General features: G+C 38.0%; 5 protein-coding genes and 2 long non-coding RNA genes across 11 annotated transcripts; 4 read left to right on the top strand and 3 right to left on the bottom strand.

Annotated features, from left to right (window-relative positions):
- The first annotated feature begins 13 nt into the window (after nucleotides 1-13).
- Nucleotides 14-1,400, top strand: LOC124316596 (INO80 complex subunit E-like). Its single transcript, XM_046782619.1, has 5 exons — nucleotides 14-320; nucleotides 390-583; nucleotides 644-862; nucleotides 928-1,016; nucleotides 1,088-1,400. The coding sequence occupies exons 1-5, from the start codon at nucleotides 234-236 to the stop codon at nucleotides 1,183-1,185; spliced, it is 687 nt and encodes a 228-aa protein (XP_046638575.1). The 5' UTR covers nucleotides 14-233; the 3' UTR covers nucleotides 1,186-1,400.
- Nucleotides 1,401-1,839: 439 nt separating this feature from the next.
- LOC124315310 (RNA-splicing ligase RtcB homolog) lies at nucleotides 1,840-4,327 on the top strand. Its single transcript, XM_046780903.1, has 9 exons — nucleotides 1,840-2,162; nucleotides 2,223-2,549; nucleotides 2,623-2,749; nucleotides 2,809-2,915; nucleotides 2,993-3,152; nucleotides 3,215-3,390; nucleotides 3,453-3,587; nucleotides 3,654-3,818; nucleotides 3,883-4,327. The coding sequence occupies exons 1-9, from the start codon at nucleotides 2,070-2,072 to the stop codon at nucleotides 4,108-4,110; spliced, it is 1,518 nt and encodes a 505-aa protein (XP_046636859.1). The 5' UTR covers nucleotides 1,840-2,069; the 3' UTR covers nucleotides 4,111-4,327.
- Nucleotides 4,328-4,371: 44 nt separating this feature from the next.
- On the bottom strand, nucleotides 4,372-6,017 carry LOC124317221 (ras-related protein Rap-1b). Of its 3 annotated transcripts, none has more exons than XM_046782751.1 (4): nucleotides 5,896-6,017; nucleotides 5,201-5,399; nucleotides 4,857-5,141; nucleotides 4,372-4,798 (listed from the first exon to the last, which is right to left on the bottom strand). In XM_046782751.1, the coding sequence occupies exons 2-4, from the start codon at nucleotides 5,381-5,383 to the stop codon at nucleotides 4,709-4,711; spliced, it is 558 nt and encodes a 185-aa protein (XP_046638707.1). In that variant the 5' UTR covers nucleotides 5,384-5,399; nucleotides 5,896-6,017; the 3' UTR covers nucleotides 4,372-4,708. The 3 variants fall into 3 exon arrangements, with proteins under 3 accessions (XP_046638707.1, XP_046638705.1, XP_046638706.1); XM_046782749.1 differs by lacking the exon at nucleotides 5,896-6,017 and adding an exon at nucleotides 5,552-5,757; XM_046782750.1 differs by lacking the exon at nucleotides 5,896-6,017 and adding an exon at nucleotides 5,658-5,740.
- Nucleotides 6,018-8,302: 2,285 nt separating this feature from the next.
- LOC124314797 (integrator complex subunit 13-like) lies at nucleotides 8,303-11,215 on the top strand. 3 transcript variants are annotated; one of them, XM_046780177.1, is made up of 12 exons: nucleotides 8,303-8,403; nucleotides 8,478-8,795; nucleotides 8,860-9,015; nucleotides 9,072-9,267; nucleotides 9,332-9,419; nucleotides 9,499-9,643; nucleotides 9,715-9,902; nucleotides 9,979-10,149; nucleotides 10,210-10,573; nucleotides 10,641-10,766; nucleotides 10,836-10,931; nucleotides 10,996-11,215. In XM_046780177.1, exons 2-12 carry the CDS (start codon nucleotides 8,490-8,492, stop codon nucleotides 11,155-11,157), a joined length of 1,998 nt encoding a protein of 665 aa, XP_046636133.1. In that variant the 5' UTR covers nucleotides 8,303-8,403; nucleotides 8,478-8,489; the 3' UTR covers nucleotides 11,158-11,215. The 3 variants fall into 3 exon arrangements, with proteins under 3 accessions (XP_046636133.1, XP_046636143.1, XP_046636125.1); XM_046780187.1 differs by having other exon boundaries at nucleotides 8,320-8,795; nucleotides 9,072-9,089; nucleotides 9,153-9,267; XM_046780169.1 differs by having other exon boundaries at nucleotides 8,321-8,795.
- LOC124318729 lies at nucleotides 11,160-12,161 on the bottom strand. The gene is made up of 2 exons (XR_006912429.1): nucleotides 11,757-12,161; nucleotides 11,160-11,686 (listed from the first exon to the last, which is right to left on the bottom strand). It is a non-coding gene; the product is annotated as an uncharacterized LOC124318729 (long non-coding RNA).
- A 2,703-nt stretch (nucleotides 12,162-14,864) lies between these two features.
- On the bottom strand, nucleotides 14,865-15,992 carry LOC124318718. Its single transcript, XR_006912428.1, has 2 exons — nucleotides 15,370-15,992; nucleotides 14,865-15,299 (listed from the first exon to the last, which is right to left on the bottom strand). It is a non-coding gene; the product is annotated as an uncharacterized LOC124318718 (long non-coding RNA).
- A 940-nt stretch (nucleotides 15,993-16,932) lies between these two features.
- On the top strand, nucleotides 16,933-20,202 carry LOC124314710 (serine/threonine-protein kinase pelle-like). Its single transcript, XM_046780033.1, has 10 exons — nucleotides 16,933-17,154; nucleotides 17,243-17,359; nucleotides 17,428-17,601; nucleotides 17,664-17,788; nucleotides 17,849-18,119; nucleotides 18,183-18,361; nucleotides 18,431-18,826; nucleotides 18,889-18,974; nucleotides 19,044-19,260; nucleotides 19,332-20,202. The coding sequence occupies exons 1-10, from the start codon at nucleotides 17,082-17,084 to the stop codon at nucleotides 19,947-19,949; spliced, it is 2,256 nt and encodes a 751-aa protein (XP_046635989.1). The 5' UTR covers nucleotides 16,933-17,081; the 3' UTR covers nucleotides 19,950-20,202.
- Nucleotides 20,203-20,222: the final 20 nt, after the last annotated feature.

Raw genomic sequence — 20,222 nt, forward strand, 5'->3', positions numbered from 1 at the left:
TATTTTATTAACCATGAAAAAGTTGCGAGCAATTTATTGGAATTTATTATTGATTAATATTAGACTGCCCGCCAGGGGTCATCTCAACATTTTTGCGTCGTCTGGTTCAAAGCTTCAAAATCATTGATCAAAATTCGGAAACAACTCCGTGAGTGACTTCAGACCTTGGAGAATAGGATTTAAAGTTCACAGTCTGACGCTTTCACGTCGTTGCATATTGCCGAGACGAACAAATGGCTCACGATAGTTTTGATAACGAAGATATGGTATTTAAGGATAAGTACCGAAACTTGAAAAGGAAGCTCAAATTTCTCATCTATGTAAAGAAGAACAACTTGTATTCAAACAATCAAACCAATTTTTTTTACTAATGTTAATTTTTCATTTAGGAAAATGAATGTTTTTCAATGGAGATACGTAACATGGAAAAAAAACTTCTCAGGATTCTCAAAGATCGAACTTTTCTTCTTGATATGTTGACCCAGCATGAGGCGGGGTCTCCTGCATTTGAATCATCAGATGATGATATGACAGACTCATCAGATGGTGAAATGAAAATGCAGCACAAAAATTCTGATAGAAAGTAAGACATTTATCTATATTTAAATGATGTAACAGATCTCAAATGAGTTCTGTTCTTTAGGAAAAAAATGAAAACAGAACGTGGGACCAAGAAAACCCCTGGCATTCCATCTAAACCTAGAAGGAAACCTCCCAGTAAAATAGAAAAGAAAAACAGTGTTAAACCAGAAACAGTAGCAAGTTTGTTAATGGAAGATTCATTAAGTTCTAAACAAGAAGTCACAAACAAGACTGGGCACATGACTCCAGAAGAAGTTGTGAGACACTTGGAATCAAGAAGGTATCTACAGACTACACTATTGATTTAGTTTTATTCTGTGCTTATTCATTTTTAAATTCTAACAGAGCTCAACAAAGTCAACTGGAATTTTCTTTTGCCCCTGACAAAGCTCCTGCTACAGTCCCAACTGAAATGTTTAGCAATGACATGGAAAGTAAGTTCAACACAATTGTTCATTCGTTACATATCTTGAATGCTGAAACTAATATATTCTTCCGTTTTCAGTAGGCGGTGGCAACTTCCGTGAATTTCTGGACGATATTGATACTTCGCCTAGTAACGGTGGAGATGAGAACGTCACAATTGATATGGATCATAACTAACCAATAAAACTCAAAATATATTTCAATAAAACAAATTGTTTCGCCTGAAAAGTGTTTGCTTATCTAATTCGACTAACACCGTAATTCTAATTCGACTAACACCGTAATTATATTTTTTTTACAAATGGTATAATGGCTCTGCTTGCTATGTAAAGATTTCCGAATTTAGAAAGTGGAACAAGTTGAAGCAAAATTGGTTCAAATATGTCTTTACACCTACTGTTTCAATTAACCGTTGTCTATTGTAATTTAAACCTTGAAAAAGACAGCGGATGCGGATGATCCGCTATATCAAGTTCTTATAAAGTGATAAAGTCACGCGATAAAACTGTTAGAACAGATAAATTGGGGAAGGTTTCCTAACATTTGCAAACGAAATATAATGCTGCATTTTAATTTTTAGTCCAGTAGAAGATTTGCGAAGGATGCAATTAAACTCTTGCAACTGCGATAGGGAAAGATGTTAAATTTAAACAAAATTATTAAATTCCAACGCGCTTTCTTTCTTAATCTTTGAACAAAAAAATGCAAAGTACTTAATGATTGGAATATTTTAAAAGTGGCGTGTTAAACACTTCGAAATAATATTTGATTTACACAAGAGTTTCATAACTGCTGCGATGTTGACGAAGTTCGTCAAGCAGACGATCTAATTTAATCAGATAATTCAGATTACACCACTTTTACATCAACCGGTTTGGCATTCCACGTGTTGTTGTTCAAGTTGAGAGAACGTTGAGGCCGTAGGTAGTCAGCAAACGTTTGTCAAGCTTAGTTTGTTTCGTCTTCACACTTGTGGTTATTAAAATTCTCGAGTTTGACTCTCCAGATAATTATTGTGTAGATAGCTTGACATTCGTTACTGAAAAAAAAAACAGTTCAAAATGGTTCGAACGTACGACGATGAAATGAAATTTTTGGAAAGGCTATCTCCTTGCTCTTGGCGCATAAAAAAGGGATTTGTTCCTAACATGAACGTAATGTCTCCATAAAACAGAAAATGTGGCCTGCTAAATTGTTTACAATTTTTTTCTTAGGTTGAAGGAATTTTCTATGTCAACAATAATTTGGAAGACCTCATGTTTGACGAGCTAAGAAATGCATGTGCTCAAGGTTTAGTTGGTGGATTTCTCCCTGGAATGAAACAGATTGCCAATGTTGCTGCCCTTCCTGGCATCGTGGGAAGATCAATTGGCTTGCCCGATGTTCATTCTGGCTATGGCTTTGCCATTGGAAATGTAGCAGCATTTGATATGGATGATCCCAACTCCATAGTATCTCCAGGTGGAGTGGGTTTTGATATTAATTGTGGAGTCAGGCTGTTGAGGACAAACTTGACCGAAAAGGATGTTCAACCTTTTAAGGTATGTTCCAATGCAGTTTACTTTGCAATGCCGAATGATCATTGGTCTGTATTTTAACTGAATATTTTAACAGGAACAATTGACTCAAAGCATGTTTGATCACATTCCTGTTGGAGTTGGATCGAAAGGAGTAATTCCAATTACTGCACAGGATCTTGAAGAAGCCTTAGAAATGGGAGTGGATTGGTCGCTCCGCGAAGGTATCAAATTTATATAATTTACAAGAGGTATGTTTCTAAATAATTCTACTTATTATTAGGATATGCCTGGGCAGAAGATAAAGAGCACTGTGAGGAATTTGGCAGAATGCTGAATGCCGATCCTTCGAAAGTCAGCCTTCGAGCCAAAAAGAGGGGACTTCCTCAGGTAGGCCTATTAACTCATGAGCGTTTTCCCGTCGTTTTTCCATTGTGTATTAACAAAGACTTTGTTTTACCATCCAGTTGGGTACTCTTGGAGCAGGAAACCATTATGCGGAAATTCAAGTAGTGGATGAAATCTACGACAAATGGGCCGCCAACAAGATGGGAATTGAACACAAGGGACAAGTTTGTATTATGATTCATTCCGGTAGCAGAGGATTCGGCCACCAAGTTGCAACAGGTAACCTTTAGTGATTTATTGAAAATATGCAGTCATGTAAATATATTTATTCTTCGCATTAGATGCTCTGAATTCGATGGACAAAGCCATGAAAAGAGATAAGATCGTGACTAACGATCGCCAACTAGCTTGCGCTCGAATCTCGTCTACCGAAGGTCAAGACTACTTGAAGGGTATGGCAGCAGCGGCAAATTTCGCTTGGGTTAATCGAGCATCCATGACTTTCCTCTGCCGTCAAGTGAGTTTCCTTTCTTTTGCAATGTTTTACGTGCATCACATATTTTCTCCATATTTGGAAAGGCATTTGCTAAGCAATTCAACTCGACACCGGACGACCTTGACATGCATGTTATCTACGATGTCTCACACAATATTGCCAAAGTGGAACAACATACTGTTGACGGAAAACTTAAAACTTTGCTGGTTCATCGAAAGGTAACTAAATAATAACGGGGCGAATAAACAAACTGTAAAGCAAATAATAATCTTAACTCTTTTTAGGGTTCTACTCGTGCTTTCCCACCTCACCATCCATTAATTCCGGTCGACTACCAGCTAACAGGTCAGCCCGTTCTCATCGGTGGGACAATGGGTACGTGCAGCTACATCTTGACCGGTACTGAACAAGGGATGGTAGAAACATTCGGATCAACCTGTCATGGAGCCGTAAGTTTCCTGGTTTACACAGAACGTTTCGTAATTTGACACAATTTGGTTTTAAATTGCCAAGGGTCGAGCTCTATCCCGTGCGAAATCACGTCGTAACTTGGACTACACCGAGGTTTTGGATCGTTTGAAGGAACAAGGCATTTCCATCAGAGTCGCCTCTCCAAAGTTGGTCATGGAAGAAGCCCCAGAATCTTACAAAAATGTCACCGATGTTGTCGATACTTGTCATGCTGCTGGCATTAGCAAAAAAACTGTCAAACTCCGTCCGATTGCCGTTATTAAAGGGTAAAAGACTGCTTTAATTCTAAATTGCAAAAATGGGTTGACTAGATCTTTCACTTTTTTTGAGACAATTCTCTTTGTCATTAACAAAAAAAACCAAAATTTCTCTTTACCTAATGTCTAAAACTTTGTGGGAAAAACTTTGCAATGGCCCTTTTCGAAACTCAAACTGTTAATGTGTCTTTCAATGTAAGATAAGTCAAATTACACCTTTCTTCAAGAAACTTGGGTATACCATAACACTCTGGTTAAATAACGAGATTCACAATGACGTTAATCATTTATTAATGGATCGATAGCGAAAGGGATCAAAGGGTATGACAGTTGATTAATATGTTGAAGGCAAGAAAAAAAGGGGAACACTTGCAATTTACATGACTAAATGCCACCATGCTGAATTCATAACTTGGTTTAAAGTTTCAAATAAATCAACACAAAAACCTGTGCTTGATGAAATTGTTGGAAACTAAATCAATTAGTAGCAACTGGATAGCAGATAGCCCATAGTTACATTTTGAATCATGATTATCTTAGAATGTGAAAATTCTTTTTTTTTCTCCCCCTTTTCTCTCTTGAAATTAAAATGAGAACCAGTTGGAATCTTGTTACAAAATGTTGCAGTGTGTCTTCTTTTTGCTACTTGATTTCTTCTCTGGGGATTTTTTATTTATCTGCCTCACCAAATCATAAAATATCTAAAGAGAAAGAAAAAAAGTTAGCAACTCAAAAGGATTTGATTGCAAGAATCATTACCTCGTTAACGTTAATTTTCGCTTTTGCGGAAGATTCCAAAAAGGAGCAGTTGTTGAATTGCCTTGCAAGATTCATGCCCTGATCTTTTCCTACGACACGCTCATCCTCTAGATCACATTTGTTACCAACTAGTACCAGAGGAACATCATCAGTGTCTTTCACACGTAAAATCTGCTCCCTCAGATCTTGGAGGTCATTGAAGGTAGATTGTGCAGTAATGGAATAAACCAGTACAAAACCCTGGCCATTTTTCATGTATAGGTCTCTCATGGCTGTGAATTGTTCCTAGTAATCAGAACACTAAGTTAACATTTTGTGCATATTAGAACAGAGTAAGCACATACCGTTCCAGCAGTATCCAAAATTTCCAGCATGCATTGTTGGCCATCAACTTCCACTTGTTTGCGGTATGAATCTTCAATGGTGGGATCATACTTCTCCACAAAGATACCCTGAACAAACTGAACTGTAAGGGCAGATTTACCAACACCACCACTTCCCAGAACGACGATTTTATATTCCCGCATCGCAATAAGTTCTTTTCTGAAATACAAAAAAGGTAAAAGACATCAAACGTTTGGAACAGAGAAGGAACAAGTGGGCAATAAATTCACTGAAATCACCAATCGGCACAAACGTTTACTTGCGTTTCACGAGTGGTTGTTTCAAGGATGAATACAAAATATGATCCTTACCCCGTAAACAAGCCACTAATTACACCGTACTAACACGACAATTACTCACAAATAACTAAGACGTGATAACGTGATATAACTACGCTCAGTTTAAAATAGTACTAACAAAGTTTTCAAGCAGAAAAGTGGGCGATGTCCCAAGTAAAAGCAAAATGACACCAAAAATTGAGCGTCCGAACCGTCCAATACCAGTGGCGCTAGTCATTTGTTTCTGCAGCCGGAAGTAGGCCAAGCCTTGAAAACAAATGAATAACGCTTCGCAACCAATTTTTTTATTTTCCCAGAAAATGTGTAGTAGCTTAGCTAGTGCCTAGTAGGGAGTTTGGGAGAAAAAAAACACCCACTATTTTGTTTCTAAGGGTTGTTGAATAAACTTCCTCTCGCCGCGATGAAGACTTAAAACAGCAACACTGTAGGCTAGACTGGAAAGGGAAATGAAATACAAGTGGATTTCCCCCACCGGGGATTACACAACCTAGTATGACTGGGGTTTGCTTCACAGAACCTCTAACGACCCTTATGACATCACATTGATAGTGCTCACCATTTTTGGGCAAAAATGTTGAGCAGGTTTCCGGTGGTTGGAAGAATCGATTACCTAGATTATAGGAAGGAAGTACTTGTAGATCCTATAAATATTATACTTTGATGGATTAGTTTATGTCCTAAAATGGGTACCTACTTTGAAGTATTTAGATAAATTTAACTTTTGTGTTGTGTGTGTTCATGTAAATGTGTGCAAATACATATATTTTTTAAATCCTTCCCTTCTATGGACCGAAGAATTACTGCATGTACATTAATAGTTGCGCTAGGCTACGCTAACGCCAACGCGACGCGCTGCCTTTTTCTTCTCAACCAATTTACACATGTACCATAATAGAATAAAAATGTTGTAAGTGTCTGAAAACTGAAAAGTTATTCAAATCAGGTACTTACTGATTTTTTTTTATAATAGTGGAATTGACGTAATACCGATAAAAGTTCTTATTTCTTCATTTCTGTCTTCTTAAATATTGCGGGACTTTTTCTTTAAGTATTACGTGAACCGTTACGGTATTTAATTAGTGTTGTAAGTATTTTTGTTACGCGTACAGGTAATAAATGATAGAGATAAATGTTTAATCGGGAGAAAAAGGAATCCCGGAATTAAGATAATTAAAATGAGAGACATCACATTTTTTCTCGGTATTAGGTCGAGCGTCGTTTTACGTACCTGCGAATGTTTGCTTCTGAAGAAACAGTCCTCTATGAGTCGCCAGATGATGGCGTTAAACACCGGCATGATTGTACCCTCTATGGCCTACACATCACACAACAGATGGACCCATTCGTCTGAACGAATAGCGTATATTCGGACCGACCCTCTAGTATGACTTTAGATCAAGCTCCATCCGGCATTACACCTTCAGCACCTGATAACCAATTGGGATTCTAATCTGAGCCTATACCCGCGAACGGGACCTCTGTCTAGAATCGCTAGATTTATATCGAGATTTTACAGTGGCGCCCAAGCGGGTGTGTGAGCAACCAAAGTTGCCCCCTAGGGGAGTTGAACCCTAGTCTTATAGAACGCACGTTACATTGTGACGCCCTATTCAACTCACCCACTCTTCTCCTTTACTATTAAATTAAAAAATTATGTACATTTTAAGATTTTCTAATTAATTTAATTGTTAATTAATTAATTTTTAATTTCTAATCTAATCGCAATATTAAGAAAATTTTTTTTTTAATAATGATATTTTTGCGAAAATACTAGAAATAAGATCCTGAAAGTGGAAACTGTAGCGTAGAGAAATAACACATATTCCAAAGTGACGACCTATTCAATTAACCCACTTTCAACCACTTTTGTTTGTATCTCATCTCTTAAATTTTTTTTGAGGAATTATAATGTTACTGAATACAAAATAACGCTACTATTTACCCCGACCTAGCTTATGCTCTCCCGTCTAAATAAGTATCCGATCACTGATAATTATTTATGCACTTTGTTCAAACTTCATACATCTTATATTATATTCATGTCTTGCTTTCATTTATAGAAGCTTGGAGCATTGATAGAATGAATTAGAAACCGTGTAATCATAATAGGAATAACATATACGCTTTCCTAACTGTATGAGTGTATGTAGATGTGTAGAATTAGTATCGTCAATTTATATGGTAAATGGTGTGCTAATAAAATTTTAAAATTTCATAACATACTTTTTAAAATGTATTAATGATTTATGTGTGCCTTGCCAGAAGTTGGCGTATACCAGTTAACAACAGTTACTCTTCTAGCGATTTTTTTCTTGCAGGTTCATTCTGCGAGGTTCATTTAGACTCGATAGCAATGACGTCACTCAAGTGTCAAGTCGTCGTCAAGGGATTCCACAAGTATAAAAGGGTGTTATTATAGCAGTTTTTGCATACTTGCAAACAAAAATTTTTTTTTTTGTTTTTACGTGTATCAGAAAAGTAAACGCATTGGTATTGGAACGCTCTATGCATTACCCATATCAAGTTTATCTTCCGCGTTTCAATTTCTTTACGTGTCTATGAACTCGAATGATATTTCGATATATACTTGAAAAGTAACGAGAAAATGTATCTAATTAAGTTTTTGAAGACGTAAATATTATGTCAAGAAGGCTAAACTTGTATTATTCTATGATTAAAATATATTTTTGATCAATTGAAAAATGCGAAATGCGCAAAATTGCAATAAACGCCGCGATTAACTTTCACTTTCTCTGAAAAATATGGCAACGCTATACCCGTCATCAGTTGTTTGTTTTCATCAGGGAACTTTGGAAGTGTCTGCTTGGTTTTGATTTCGATGTTTGAAAATTCGGAGATAAAAAGTGAGAAATTATAAAACAATTATCTGTATTTTTTCACTTCGCAATTAACAGTTGCCACCTGGTGATTTCAACAGATTTAAAAAAAAATGTCTTGGCCAAATAGCCTAAAGACAGTGTTTGTGATTGATCATGGGCCGATAATGGCACGTCCTTCTGATTCACCGATTGAATTAGACGTTTTCAATAAACCAAGGGGCCATGGACCAGGAGCATTTATTCCCGTTACACCTGTGTGCAAATCATTGTGGACTTGTGCAGCAGAAGCATCATTTGAGTATTGCAGAATTGTGTGGGACATATATCCAACAGGTAGACTTATCAGATTCATGATCTGTGATACAAAAGTGAATCCAGTTGGATCTTGGGGAACAAATCAACAGAATCTCACCAGTGTATGGCATATAAATCAAATAAATTTGCTGTTTTCAATCAATAATTATATTTTTGAATTAACAGATTACTTATCATTTTGCTCAACTTGGTGTACCTATTCCTGATGTTAGACATGGAGATTCGAACATTATGCATGGGTTAACAGCAGCACTTGAAGCACTTACTGAATGTTCAGATGCTCAGTTGGAGAAATTGAAGTCACCTGAGAACAAATCAAAGGTTTCATTTTCATCTTTTCAAAATCATTCTGTGCCTAACAATTGAGTGTCTTTCAGGTTCACAACAGGGGACGAGTAATTTGCATAAGCTCTTTCAGAGAAGATGGATATATCAGAAATTTAGAGTCTTTTTTTCAGGAAACAGTTATCCAGATCAATCAGCGGAACTTTGCCCCAACACACATGCCCATTCATCATTGTGATTTTGTGGTTGTGAATATCTATCCAAATCCTCCAACCCTTGCACTTAAAGGTGAGTAAATTGATGTGCAAACTGTATGTCTAATTGAACATTAACATTTTCGCCTACAATCTAGAACACCTTCGATTAGACCTTTCCCCACTTTTAAGCTGCGAAGTAATTTCAGCTTGTGCTAGCCGTATGCTTGCCAGTCGTCTTGTGAGGTATTCTAATCTGATCTTTTGTGTATAAATAACTTATCTGTGAGCTTAAACTATTCCTTATGATATTCACATGCAATAGTCTTGTGCTTCAGCACTATGAGTTGGCTTCGACCACAGTTACTGGCATTCCCATGAAAGAAGAACAAAACGCGTCTTCTTCAGCTAATTATGACGTCGAGATATTTCATCCTGTGGCAGCGCATGCCGACATCTTGAAGTTAAAGGTTGTTTTTATCATTCGGGATGTATTATAACGCAACAACTTTAAAAAGTTTTTTAAAAATTATTTACTTAGAACGAAAGCGCTTTATTTATCATGAAAGAAGGGTACGGCTACAAGACAGTCACTCTTAAATGGTGCACTCCTCGAGCAACATCCAACAGCGTGGAGATGTGGCCTTGTAGCTCAGCTTACCGCATTTCACCTGTGGACGTTACTAGCCGCCCTTCTTCGTGTTTGACCAATTTTCTCCTAGGAGGAAGGTAAAACAATCGTCTTTATTATGGACCCTCTTGATTAAGGAGGTACAACATTTTTATTACTCTGTCATACGTGTAGATCAGTCATGTTGGAGTTACCACGAAGTGGCACTGGTGGGCGAACCACTTCGCATATGTTGGCCGCTCACGGAGGGGAAATCTTTCTACACTCTTTATTGATCGGTCGAAGCGTCATTGAAGACCCTCCTAGCATTAGCGAAGGTTCTGGAGGAAGAGTAACAGATTACAGGTAAAATAATTTTGTGTTTCTGGATTTTGAAAAATGTATTCATTTTTTAAATGCTTTTAGAATTCCTGATTTTGGAGAATTGATGAAAGAAAACAAATTGGTACCTTATCTCTTTACTGAACCCGCTGGACCAACCACACCTGTAGAACGGGCCTCAAATCGGATGGAACGCTGGACACAATATTGGCCGATGACAATTAGTTCGACCATCGTATTTAACATGGGAGTTCACATGGAATCCTTGACTAAATTAATAGTCAATGAAGAGTTGACGGACGATCAGGTTATCGAGTGCAAAAAGGTCATTTACAATTTGTTGGCAATCGAGTCTAGGAATGAACCATTGCCTCCTACCTGCTCCGGGCATCGCGATCGGGGTGCTAAAGGCAATCGCAGAGAGGAACAATACCGAATTCTCTTTAAGGTACAGAATATGAGAATAGTCGATGAATTGCTTATCGATCAACTCTAAAAATAATATTGTTATTTAGGAATGTGAAATCATGTTACGACATCACTGCCGAAGTGAGCAGCATCGGCGGGTATTGGCGTGTCTACTGGAATGTAGAAGCAAAGGAACCACCTCCAATCCTTTAGTTGTTCCTTCTACAGCTAAGGTTTTAATAGTCTATATCCCTTCAAAATTGTCAACAAAGTGTTAAAGTATTTAATTTTTATGTTCTTAGGATATTGCTGTAGACATTACTTCTACAAAATCAACGATCCCAGACACTCCACTCTCGCCTGTTGCGATGCCTGTTGCCAAAGCTCCTCGACTCGATGCAAGTTTAAAATTTTCCTAAAACAAAGCATATTATACTTTATTATAATTTATTTTAATTCTAGGTGAGGTCGTCGTTGGCAGGTAAAAGTTTGTTAGAAGTATGGAATTCCAGTGTATCTGCTGAAGTATCAAGAAAACAGCGGGAGTTTGTCGGTCGCGTGAAAGCTGGTGGACAAGGGCCAGTTAAGTTGTATGCCCATCTTGATAAAGAACATGAAACATGAGGTATAAAAGAACTGCTGTATTCTAGATTTTCACAATAAATGTTCAGTGTTCCACAGACTAGAGAGGAGACCAAGATCCTTAAACAATTTAGTCCACTCATTTGTTAAAGAAAAATCACTAGAGTACAATGGGGTATAGATCTGTATCGGTTTTAACTGGCTGAAGTGGTCGGTGCCAATAGGTAACTGTTTCTTGAATTAAGGCATGGCCAAAGACTTCATTGTCAAACACCACTGGTTCTCTTGGTCTTGTGAAGTAGTCGGGGATAAGTCCACTTTGAGTTATTACAGGCATCACCATTGTCTGCCTTTTTCGTTTACAAAAATGGTGAAACCCATACAACATAACCAGCAAAATCATACCAACAAGACTAACAGTGGCAGCAATAATAACAGATTCCCAGGGTGAATTTACATCTTTAGACATTGAGTTTTCAGTCAATTTAGTATTTACAGTAAACTCTGATTCATTGGCCAATGTTGAGTTGAGTATTCTTTTTAGTTGACCATTGTTGGTATCCATTCCTTCCTGTCCCAAAAGAGATTGTACAATGAACTGTAAACCATCTGTTTTAAACCAATGTGTTCAATGAACTTACCCAGAAGTATTTTAGGTTCTAGAATCACCGAGAGATAAAAAAATTGTTCATAAAAACATTATTCCGTTTTAAATCTTCCCAACTAATCGGCCGTTGTTTAAAACCCCGCCTTCAGAAACGAACACCGTTTTTCTATGTCAACTTCTGAAAATGTCAACGCAATTTTGGTGCATGTTCGACTGTTTGAGCTTTGACAAGTGGTGTTAGGTCCGATGTCATCCGCTAGGGGCGACTTCCGGTAATATTTGAATTCAGGCGCACATATATTCTGCTACAGCTTGAAATCGCTATCGCTTGCCTGCCTTGCCATTCCGATTTCACGAGTGGAAGAAGGTCTACGAGCAGATCTCACAGAAAGGACAAAAGAATGAAATATATTTCCGAGAATCGAATAGAGGCCTTGGAAAATTCCCTACGCCAAACATCGATTTGTCCAAAGGACATTTTGTATTATTGGTGCATTTGCCCAATTGGGCCCATGCGATCAGTTCTCTAGAATTATGATGAAAGCTCCAGTCTAGAGAAGAAGAACCAAAGACTTAGTGTTTCTTACGTTTAGTGCATGGTTTAGTGGTAATTTTAAGTTAGCAGCGTTGTTGTGTCCTTTAGTTACAGAAATTAGGATTGTTTATCAGAAGCTCTTCTTTTATTTATTATTCCCCTCCTGATGAAGTATCAGCACTGTTATGTGAAGTTAAATTTTTAAAAATCAAATAAATTTGCCTCTAGCGCTTTTCACATGCTGCTCCTTGCAAACAGCTAGCATTTAATTTACATTTCGCTCAATAATTGATTTTCTTTGTTGCTATCAGCACACATTAAAATCGTCCTTTAATGAACTTTATTTATTACAGTATGAGCCGTGATCTTATAGCATTTCCCTTCTTAATCGTCGACGCCTGTAGTAACTCTCCATTTGATTTTCTTAAATGATTTCGTTACCACACCTACAAGGAAGGCCATATATTTATATTCTGGAATCACTCCAGTATTTCGTACGCAATTTGAAAGTTTTCGGAAAAAGACTTAACATCACATGGGGATGGCCGTCGAATTGGCTTATTACCGAATCATTCATATTACCCAAACAGAAAAAATATAATGCTGGGTGCAATCACCTAGATGATAGCGAAAGTGCTTCTGTGTAAGATAAAGCATATTAAACAGCATATTGTGTTTTGCTGTGCTTTACGAGAAGTTAGCGGCATGCGGTCATTAGCCCCCCCGACTACAGCCCTGGCCTCAAAACAACTTTGGACCCCCTAACATTGGTCCCCCTAACATTGGTCCCCCTCCGACTACAGACCCCCACCCGGCAACAGACCCCCCAACATTGTCCCCACCCCCTTGTAGTAGGGGGGGCTGTTGTCGACTAAATCAGCCGGCAACAGCCCCCCTACCAAAAAATTTTAAAGTCCATGGGGGGACTGGTGTCGACCAATTTAGTCGACAACACTTCTGATGGGGGGTCTGTTGTCGGCCGATTTAGTCGACAACAGCCCCCCTCCCTTTCTGATGGGGGGACTGTTGTCGGTCAATTTAGCCGACAACAGCCCCCCCTCTCGTTTACGTTGTGTTACATCATGGAACGTGGCAGGGACAAGTTATTGTTTTTTAAATATGTCATACAATAATAACGCAATTACAATTCAGTCGCATTCCCGAAGTTAGCCCTTTACATACATGCAAATGATGTTCTTTTATCGAATTTACTGTTTTCGGCACAGAACCGTCATTAATGTCAAATTTATGAAAATATTTTAATGGGTAAGTTTTATAGCGGATTACCCCTCTAGTGTACTACTCTCGCGCGAGTTCCGCAATCAGATTGACAAGCTACACTTACATTTCGCTCAATAATAGGTTTTTATTGTTACTAACAGCACAAACTGACACTATCTTTTAATGAACATTATTTGTTACAGTAATAGCCGTTTTCTATTTGCATTTTCCTTCTTATTCGCTCTTTCTTATAGCAACTATCCGCTTGACTTTTGTATAGTTTTTGTTGCATCAATTAATGAAGAGATATTGTTTAAATTCTGGAAGCTCTTCCAGTGTTATCAATGATTGAGTGAAGTTTGGCAAACTTTGGGGTACAGAAAACTGCTAACAAAAAACTGAATCAGATCTGAATTGTATGTGCCGATTGATTCGATCATGATTGTTAGCGTTTTGATGCTCAAATTGCTCATTGCATTTCATAAATTAGTAAAGCAAGAAAATTGTATAACAACATGTTTCGTTACCGTGAATTGTTGACGAAAGTGCTTCTGGAAAGGGTACAGCCTACCGAAAAGAATTGTGTGTGTGGTTAAACTTATTACGACAATCAGTTCTCTATGCACGTGCAAGTGATGTTCTTTAATGGAATCCATCGTTTGCGTCATAGAACCATCATTAAATGTCAAATTTACTTGGAAATTTGAAATGGGTAAGTTTTACAGCGGATTTTACCAGGCTACCTCTCAAGTTTTTAAAGTAGTTCCATAATCAATCACGTTGACAATCAATTTTATCAATTAATCGCAATTCTCTTTGTTTGTTAGAAAACGGCGTGTGATCACGATCTGTCGTCAGCCATACGCAACCGTAACACTGTGAACCTTATTGGAATTCGCTTGAATTATTCAAGATTATTTTCTGCCAGTAAACGAGGAAAAAAAGGTTGGAGAAACTGATATTAGTTCGTGTACGTGTTGTTCGAAATCCTGCGCCCTTAAGGTTGATATTCTTTATTCCTTTTTGATTCTATGAACTGCTATGAATCTCAATTTTCTTTTCCAATAACAGTGGAAGTTTAAAGTTAAACACTCAAATTAAAATTATTTAAACATTATTTTAAACAACTTTTTTTTTTAAATGCGAGTTTAAATGAGAACATAAGTTATAATTTCCGAATAATGTCTATCCGTTTCTTTTTCTTTACTGGAATCCCCACTAGTCGTGAATTGCGTTTCGTCAGTTTCACTTGCTACATTTACTTTTACTTCTGGTTACATTTCATATATGCTCGCAGTGATTGGGACACCATAATCAACTGCGTGCGCGGTGCCGCGTTCACTTGTTATCTAAACGTAGCGTCGTTTCATGTTGGTTAACCAATGATAATTTTAAAACGTGTGTAGTTTATTTCAGTACTCAAAATCATAGGCATAGCCTTTCATATAATGAATCAGAAAGTAGAAATTTGTCCGTGGTTCTTTTTCTCTAGTAAAAGGCAATTCGTGCATTCACAATTGACTGGTTGGCTATTTGATTTAATTCAGAATGGACGACAATGATAGAACAGGGATAGATGAAATAGTCAAACATTCGCCTAATTTATTATTAGGCAGCGTTTGCCTTTATCCGTCCTCTACGGTGACGATGTTCTCCGACCCTTTGGTGTTCACAGTTCCGGGAGTGGTACCGAAATCGACTCCACCCGAGCGACCTCTGCGACATTTAGCGCACATTCCAATGGCGGCCCCCAAAACGATCAAACCGCAAAAAACCAGCAGAAGCCCGCCAAAGTCCATTTCGTATTTTATTTGCTTAACCCTGCATAGGCAATTTGACATTAAAATGTTTTCAAAATTTCAAATCGTGAATTGTTGAATAAGACACTTACCTTGCAGGTTTTTTTGAGCGCTAAAGAAGAATGGTGATAGACTAGTTAAAGTGGAGTTGAAGCACACTGAGCGCCACCAAAGTACAGTTATGTTCTACCTTTAAGACTTCATGAAAGAGTATTCAGTCAAATGAACGATAACAACCCAGCTTTATTTGAAGGGGAGGCTTGTTGAAAAGCCAAGTTGACTCGTTATCTTTTTTTTTACGCTCCTAGCAATTTATGAGTGCTGTTGTCGGCTTTGGACTGACTTCCTTATCTCTCTGTTAGACAATCCGCAGTCGCCATTGGGAAAGATAATGACAGCGGTTTTCCTGTTCTCAGATTGGACACTTGTTGCCGAATGTGACACCCAAGTCGTTAGATGCCTATAAACTGGATTATTATTTTCATCATCCTCGTTATTAAATTTCAAGTTGCAATCGACTAAGATAGGGATTTTGGGTACTTTCCCTGACAGCCTGGCACTGTTTATTGGTTACGTGACAAAGAGGTGCAGAATTTTGCTGCACACCTTTGGTTAGATTTGCAGTTTGGTTTCAGAAGGTCACAAAATTTTCAGAAGTACTCAAAAACATCGTTTTGCTTCACTGTAGATGCTTTCTATTGCATTGCACAAATTCAATTTCTTATTCTTGAAATGAACATTACTCATTTTGTCCAACTTGTGTCGTATTTGTTATCTTGAAATAAGAAATAAACGAGGATTGTGCTTGTTGCGTGTTTGAAAGAATGAGTTTTCACCGCCAAGCGTACAGACGCTAGTTCATTTAATATTTCAGAATAATTCTCCGATTATTTAGATGCTATAGAACGCACTGCAGATGGCGCTATGACTGTATTATTGTTAATCATAATATTCTTGAAATATCAGTTTAATAAATAATAACAGAAACAGACGAACACCAAACACATTTCATCTTCAGCCTTGGAGGTCCTGCAGGACTGATGAGATGATGTATATTTGTGGCGTTTCTATATGGTCAATTTCAATATAAAACATCAATCGTTTATTAAAGTCGCTGCTCAGTAGACTGTAATTATCAAAGGGAAATCTATAAATAGAGGGTTGTGGTGAGTATAGTGTCGGGACATTAGAAATAATTAGCGTTACGCACGTGCCATGAACTAAAATGTCATGTTCATTTCACAATTAGAATATTCAAATCAGACTCGAAAAAAATCGCATAAAACCGATCAACTTCGGAGCACTTTACGTAAAAAGTAAAGAAATGTCCGTTTTCACATTCTTGGATACAAGCATACAAGTTTCACGGCAACGTTCGTTTTGGGTGTTTTTTTAAACGTTACAGGGTTCGTTTGCAGTACAGTTTGTAAAATGCTAAGTTTTTATAATGAACAATATTCACTGTTACACCAAGTATCTATCAAAGTCATTTTTTGTGAAATTTGTTGAATAAATTTTGTCATTAGTGGTTTCTCACACGGTACTGTTTACCATCTTGCATTATCACCCAAATCGTCCATAATATGGATAAAATAACGAGTAAGTTATTATGATTGATGATGGTGTAAGCTGAATTCTTCCGAAAAGCCTATCTAATTTTTAATCGTCTGTTGATGTTAGTCTGTCAAATAACTGAATCTGAATAACTCTAGGTAAAATTTTTAAAAAAACTAATTAGTGTACAGGGAAGAGGCCAGAGCTAGGGAACATGAAAGTCATGAATAGGACATAGGACTAATGTTGAATGGCAACTACAGGTGGCTCTCGCATTGTTTTGGTGAGAAATTTATCGTTTCGTGCTGCTGCGTTTTCGTGTAGTGAGTTTCTCTTATTATTGATGAATTTTAATGTTTTTAGTCATCAGCTCTTGTAGTCTATGAGTCTTATTCACTTGTTCTAATCCAGAAGTGCTGAAAATGGCTTCGGCCTCTCCAAAGCCCAAATATATTTACGAATTGCCTTACATACCGCAACGTGATCTGGCTAACATTCTGGATGACAACAATCAATGGAAAGAACTTGGTACATTAAAAATGCAATTGCTAGGCCTGAACCTTCTGTTTACAGTTTTATTTGCTTGTCTACAATAGGTGATTTCATGCAGTACAATGTTACTAGATTGAATGAGTTTGGCAGAAATACCCAATCACCGACAATGGCAATGTTTTCAGACTGGGGTCAGAAAAATCATACCATTGTCGAGCTTTTTGTCTTGCTCTCCAAAATGCAGCACTACAGGGCTCTTGAAATATTGATGCCATATGGTATTGTTAATTATTCATATTTGAAGCATATGATATTCTAAAATTAACTCTATCTTTATCAGTCGATGAAAGATACCATGTCCTAGTGAGAAATGGAGAACTGAATCTGTCAAAATTACTGAAAACAGAACTTGGTGCTGCGGCAGCTCCTGGAAACTACAGTGAATTGAGCACAGCCACACTAAGGGTAACTAAAAATCTTATATCATTAAGTATCTTTGTTAATTGTTTTGTTTTCATTGAGTAGAGTCCCAGTGGAGCAAAAGGATCTGTTGATTCATGTAATTTTAATTCTCCACCTTGTGAAAGAGCTTTCCCTTCCAAGCTAGCACCATTTGAATTGGGTCAAAACAATCCAAGTGTTAGTAAACCAATATCCATCAATCAAAGTGATGTGACTAGAAGTGAAAACATTCAAGCTTCGTGGAACACTCCTTCACCCGCACAACCTCCAAATCCATCACCCCAACACGGTCCTATTAACGGAATCCTTCCTAGAAGAGATTCAGAAAGCTCGGGTATATTTAGAGACAAAGTTTTATTTGCTCTACACATATCTATATATAACTATTCATCTCCAGCATTTAGCGAAGCTTCATCTGCATCAGCCATGTCAAACATTCCGCCCATCGACGAGCAAGAATTGTCGATTGCAACCAACAATTGGAACACGGTTTCTATTCTTGGAAAAGGGGGTTTCGGTACAGTGTACAAGGGAACGTGGAAAAACACTCAAGTGGCCATCAAACGCATGGAGAATGTAATTAATTTTGTTTTTAAAATTTGTGATTTGAATATTATTGATTTTTCTCCTTTTATTGGATTGTAGAAAGGCTTGGCCGGTGCCAACCTCATACCTATGCAGCAGTCGATGGGAGAACTTCGTATCTTGAATGCCGTCCGACACGATAACATCTTACCTTTGTACGGCTATTCACTGGGTGGCAATTTTCCCTGTTTGGTTTATCAATTTATGCCAAACGGATCGCTGGAAGATCGCCTTTTATGTCGGCAAGGGACCTATCCATTGAATTGGGAACAGCGCTTCAACATTGCCCGGGGGACAGCTCGTGGGCTTCAGTTCCTTCACACCATGGGAGACAAGCCATTAATTCATGGCGATATAAAAAGTGCCAATATTCTGTTAGACAAGAATTTCGAACCAAAGATTGGTGATTTCGGTTTAGCTAGGGAAGGCCCTCAAACTCAGTATACACACATTAAAGTAAGCTTGAATTCATCCATTGCAGCAAACGTTCCCCTTTCTAATATTATCTGCTTTTTCAGGTCAGTCGTGTACTGGGAACGCGTCCCTATTTACCCGATGAATATTTGCGAGGCAAAAAGATTTCGACAAAGGTTGACACTTACAGGTATGCTATGGAGCTTATCCTTCCATATTTGGGTTTCCGTTCGTGGTTTTACCTTTCGATTCTTTTCAGCTTTGGGATAGTCTTGTTCGAGCTTGGCACTGGACTACGTGCGTACGACAGTCATAGAGAGCACCCTTATCTGCGAGACCAAATAGAGAACAGCGGGCAAACAGATTTGCGCGATGTGAAAGCCGGTCAAGTTTGCGTTGCGCTATACCAACCGCTCATGCATTTGGGTTGGTTGTGTGCTTCCACAAAAGCCAAAGACCGGCCTGAAATGGTCAAGGTATGATCTTTTAATTTTTTTCTTCTTTTATTTTACACATTCACTTGATGGATTGACTGTCGTAATTTTAGGTTCTTCAAGATTTAGATCAATTGGCTTCTGGGATGGAGTTTTACGCTGGACACAGCACCCCACGACCTCAACTACCTGTTCCGCCCCCCACTGTTATGTCACCAATGCGTGTGCCTAGTCCTAGATTGCCAGCAAGAGATAAAGTGGTAGATGTCTTTACTCCAACCTCGAGAGAGAAAGAGATACAGTTCTTTCCTCCGTCACCGAGAGATAAAGTGGTCCCTGTTTTACTCCCAACTCCTGTAAGACATGTGGAACCTTCAGTAGAATATTTTGCACCCACTCCAATGATTCCAGCGCCTCTATTAGAAGTTCCTTCCGTCCTTCCAGCGCCTCTCTCAGTGATGAACGAGCCTGATATCATCCCAGCGTTTGATCAACTGGCTGTATCAACGGGGGTTTGCAGTATCGCATCAGGAGAAATGCCCAACTTCAATTCGTTACTGAACGTGGAATCAACTTCTCAGACAGTGGACGATCATCAGAATAATAATAGTAGTTCCGATGATAGCTCGGAGTCGAGCAGTTCTGAAACCAGTGGCGAGATAGAGACCAATGTTCGTCACAGTAGTAATACGACTGCTCAAAAAAAGATTTTCTTCTTTGGTCCTAATTAAGTACCAAATAATATTGTTTTATGATTATTATGTTACTGATGAAATACGTTCATACTGGAAGGCAATTGGGGGTTTATCATTATAATATTATTGATTTGTTATTTCCCCGGAATCTCGGGGAAGTGTAATTATCAAATGTGTGAAAATGTATCGCCTTGTTCACAGATGGCGCGGCGTGCTGTTGTAATTTTTTCAGTGATGTCTGCTTCTGTTACAAAACTGAGATGAGTTATAAACTATTCTTAGGATTCTTCACAGTGTTAATGGTTTGTA

The sequence above is a fragment of the Daphnia pulicaria genome, chromosome 1 (genome assembly GCF_021234035.1).
Source record: "Daphnia pulicaria isolate SC F1-1A chromosome 1, SC_F0-13Bv2, whole genome shotgun sequence".
Classification (NCBI taxonomy): Eukaryota; Metazoa; Arthropoda; class Branchiopoda; order Diplostraca; family Daphniidae; genus Daphnia; species Daphnia pulicaria.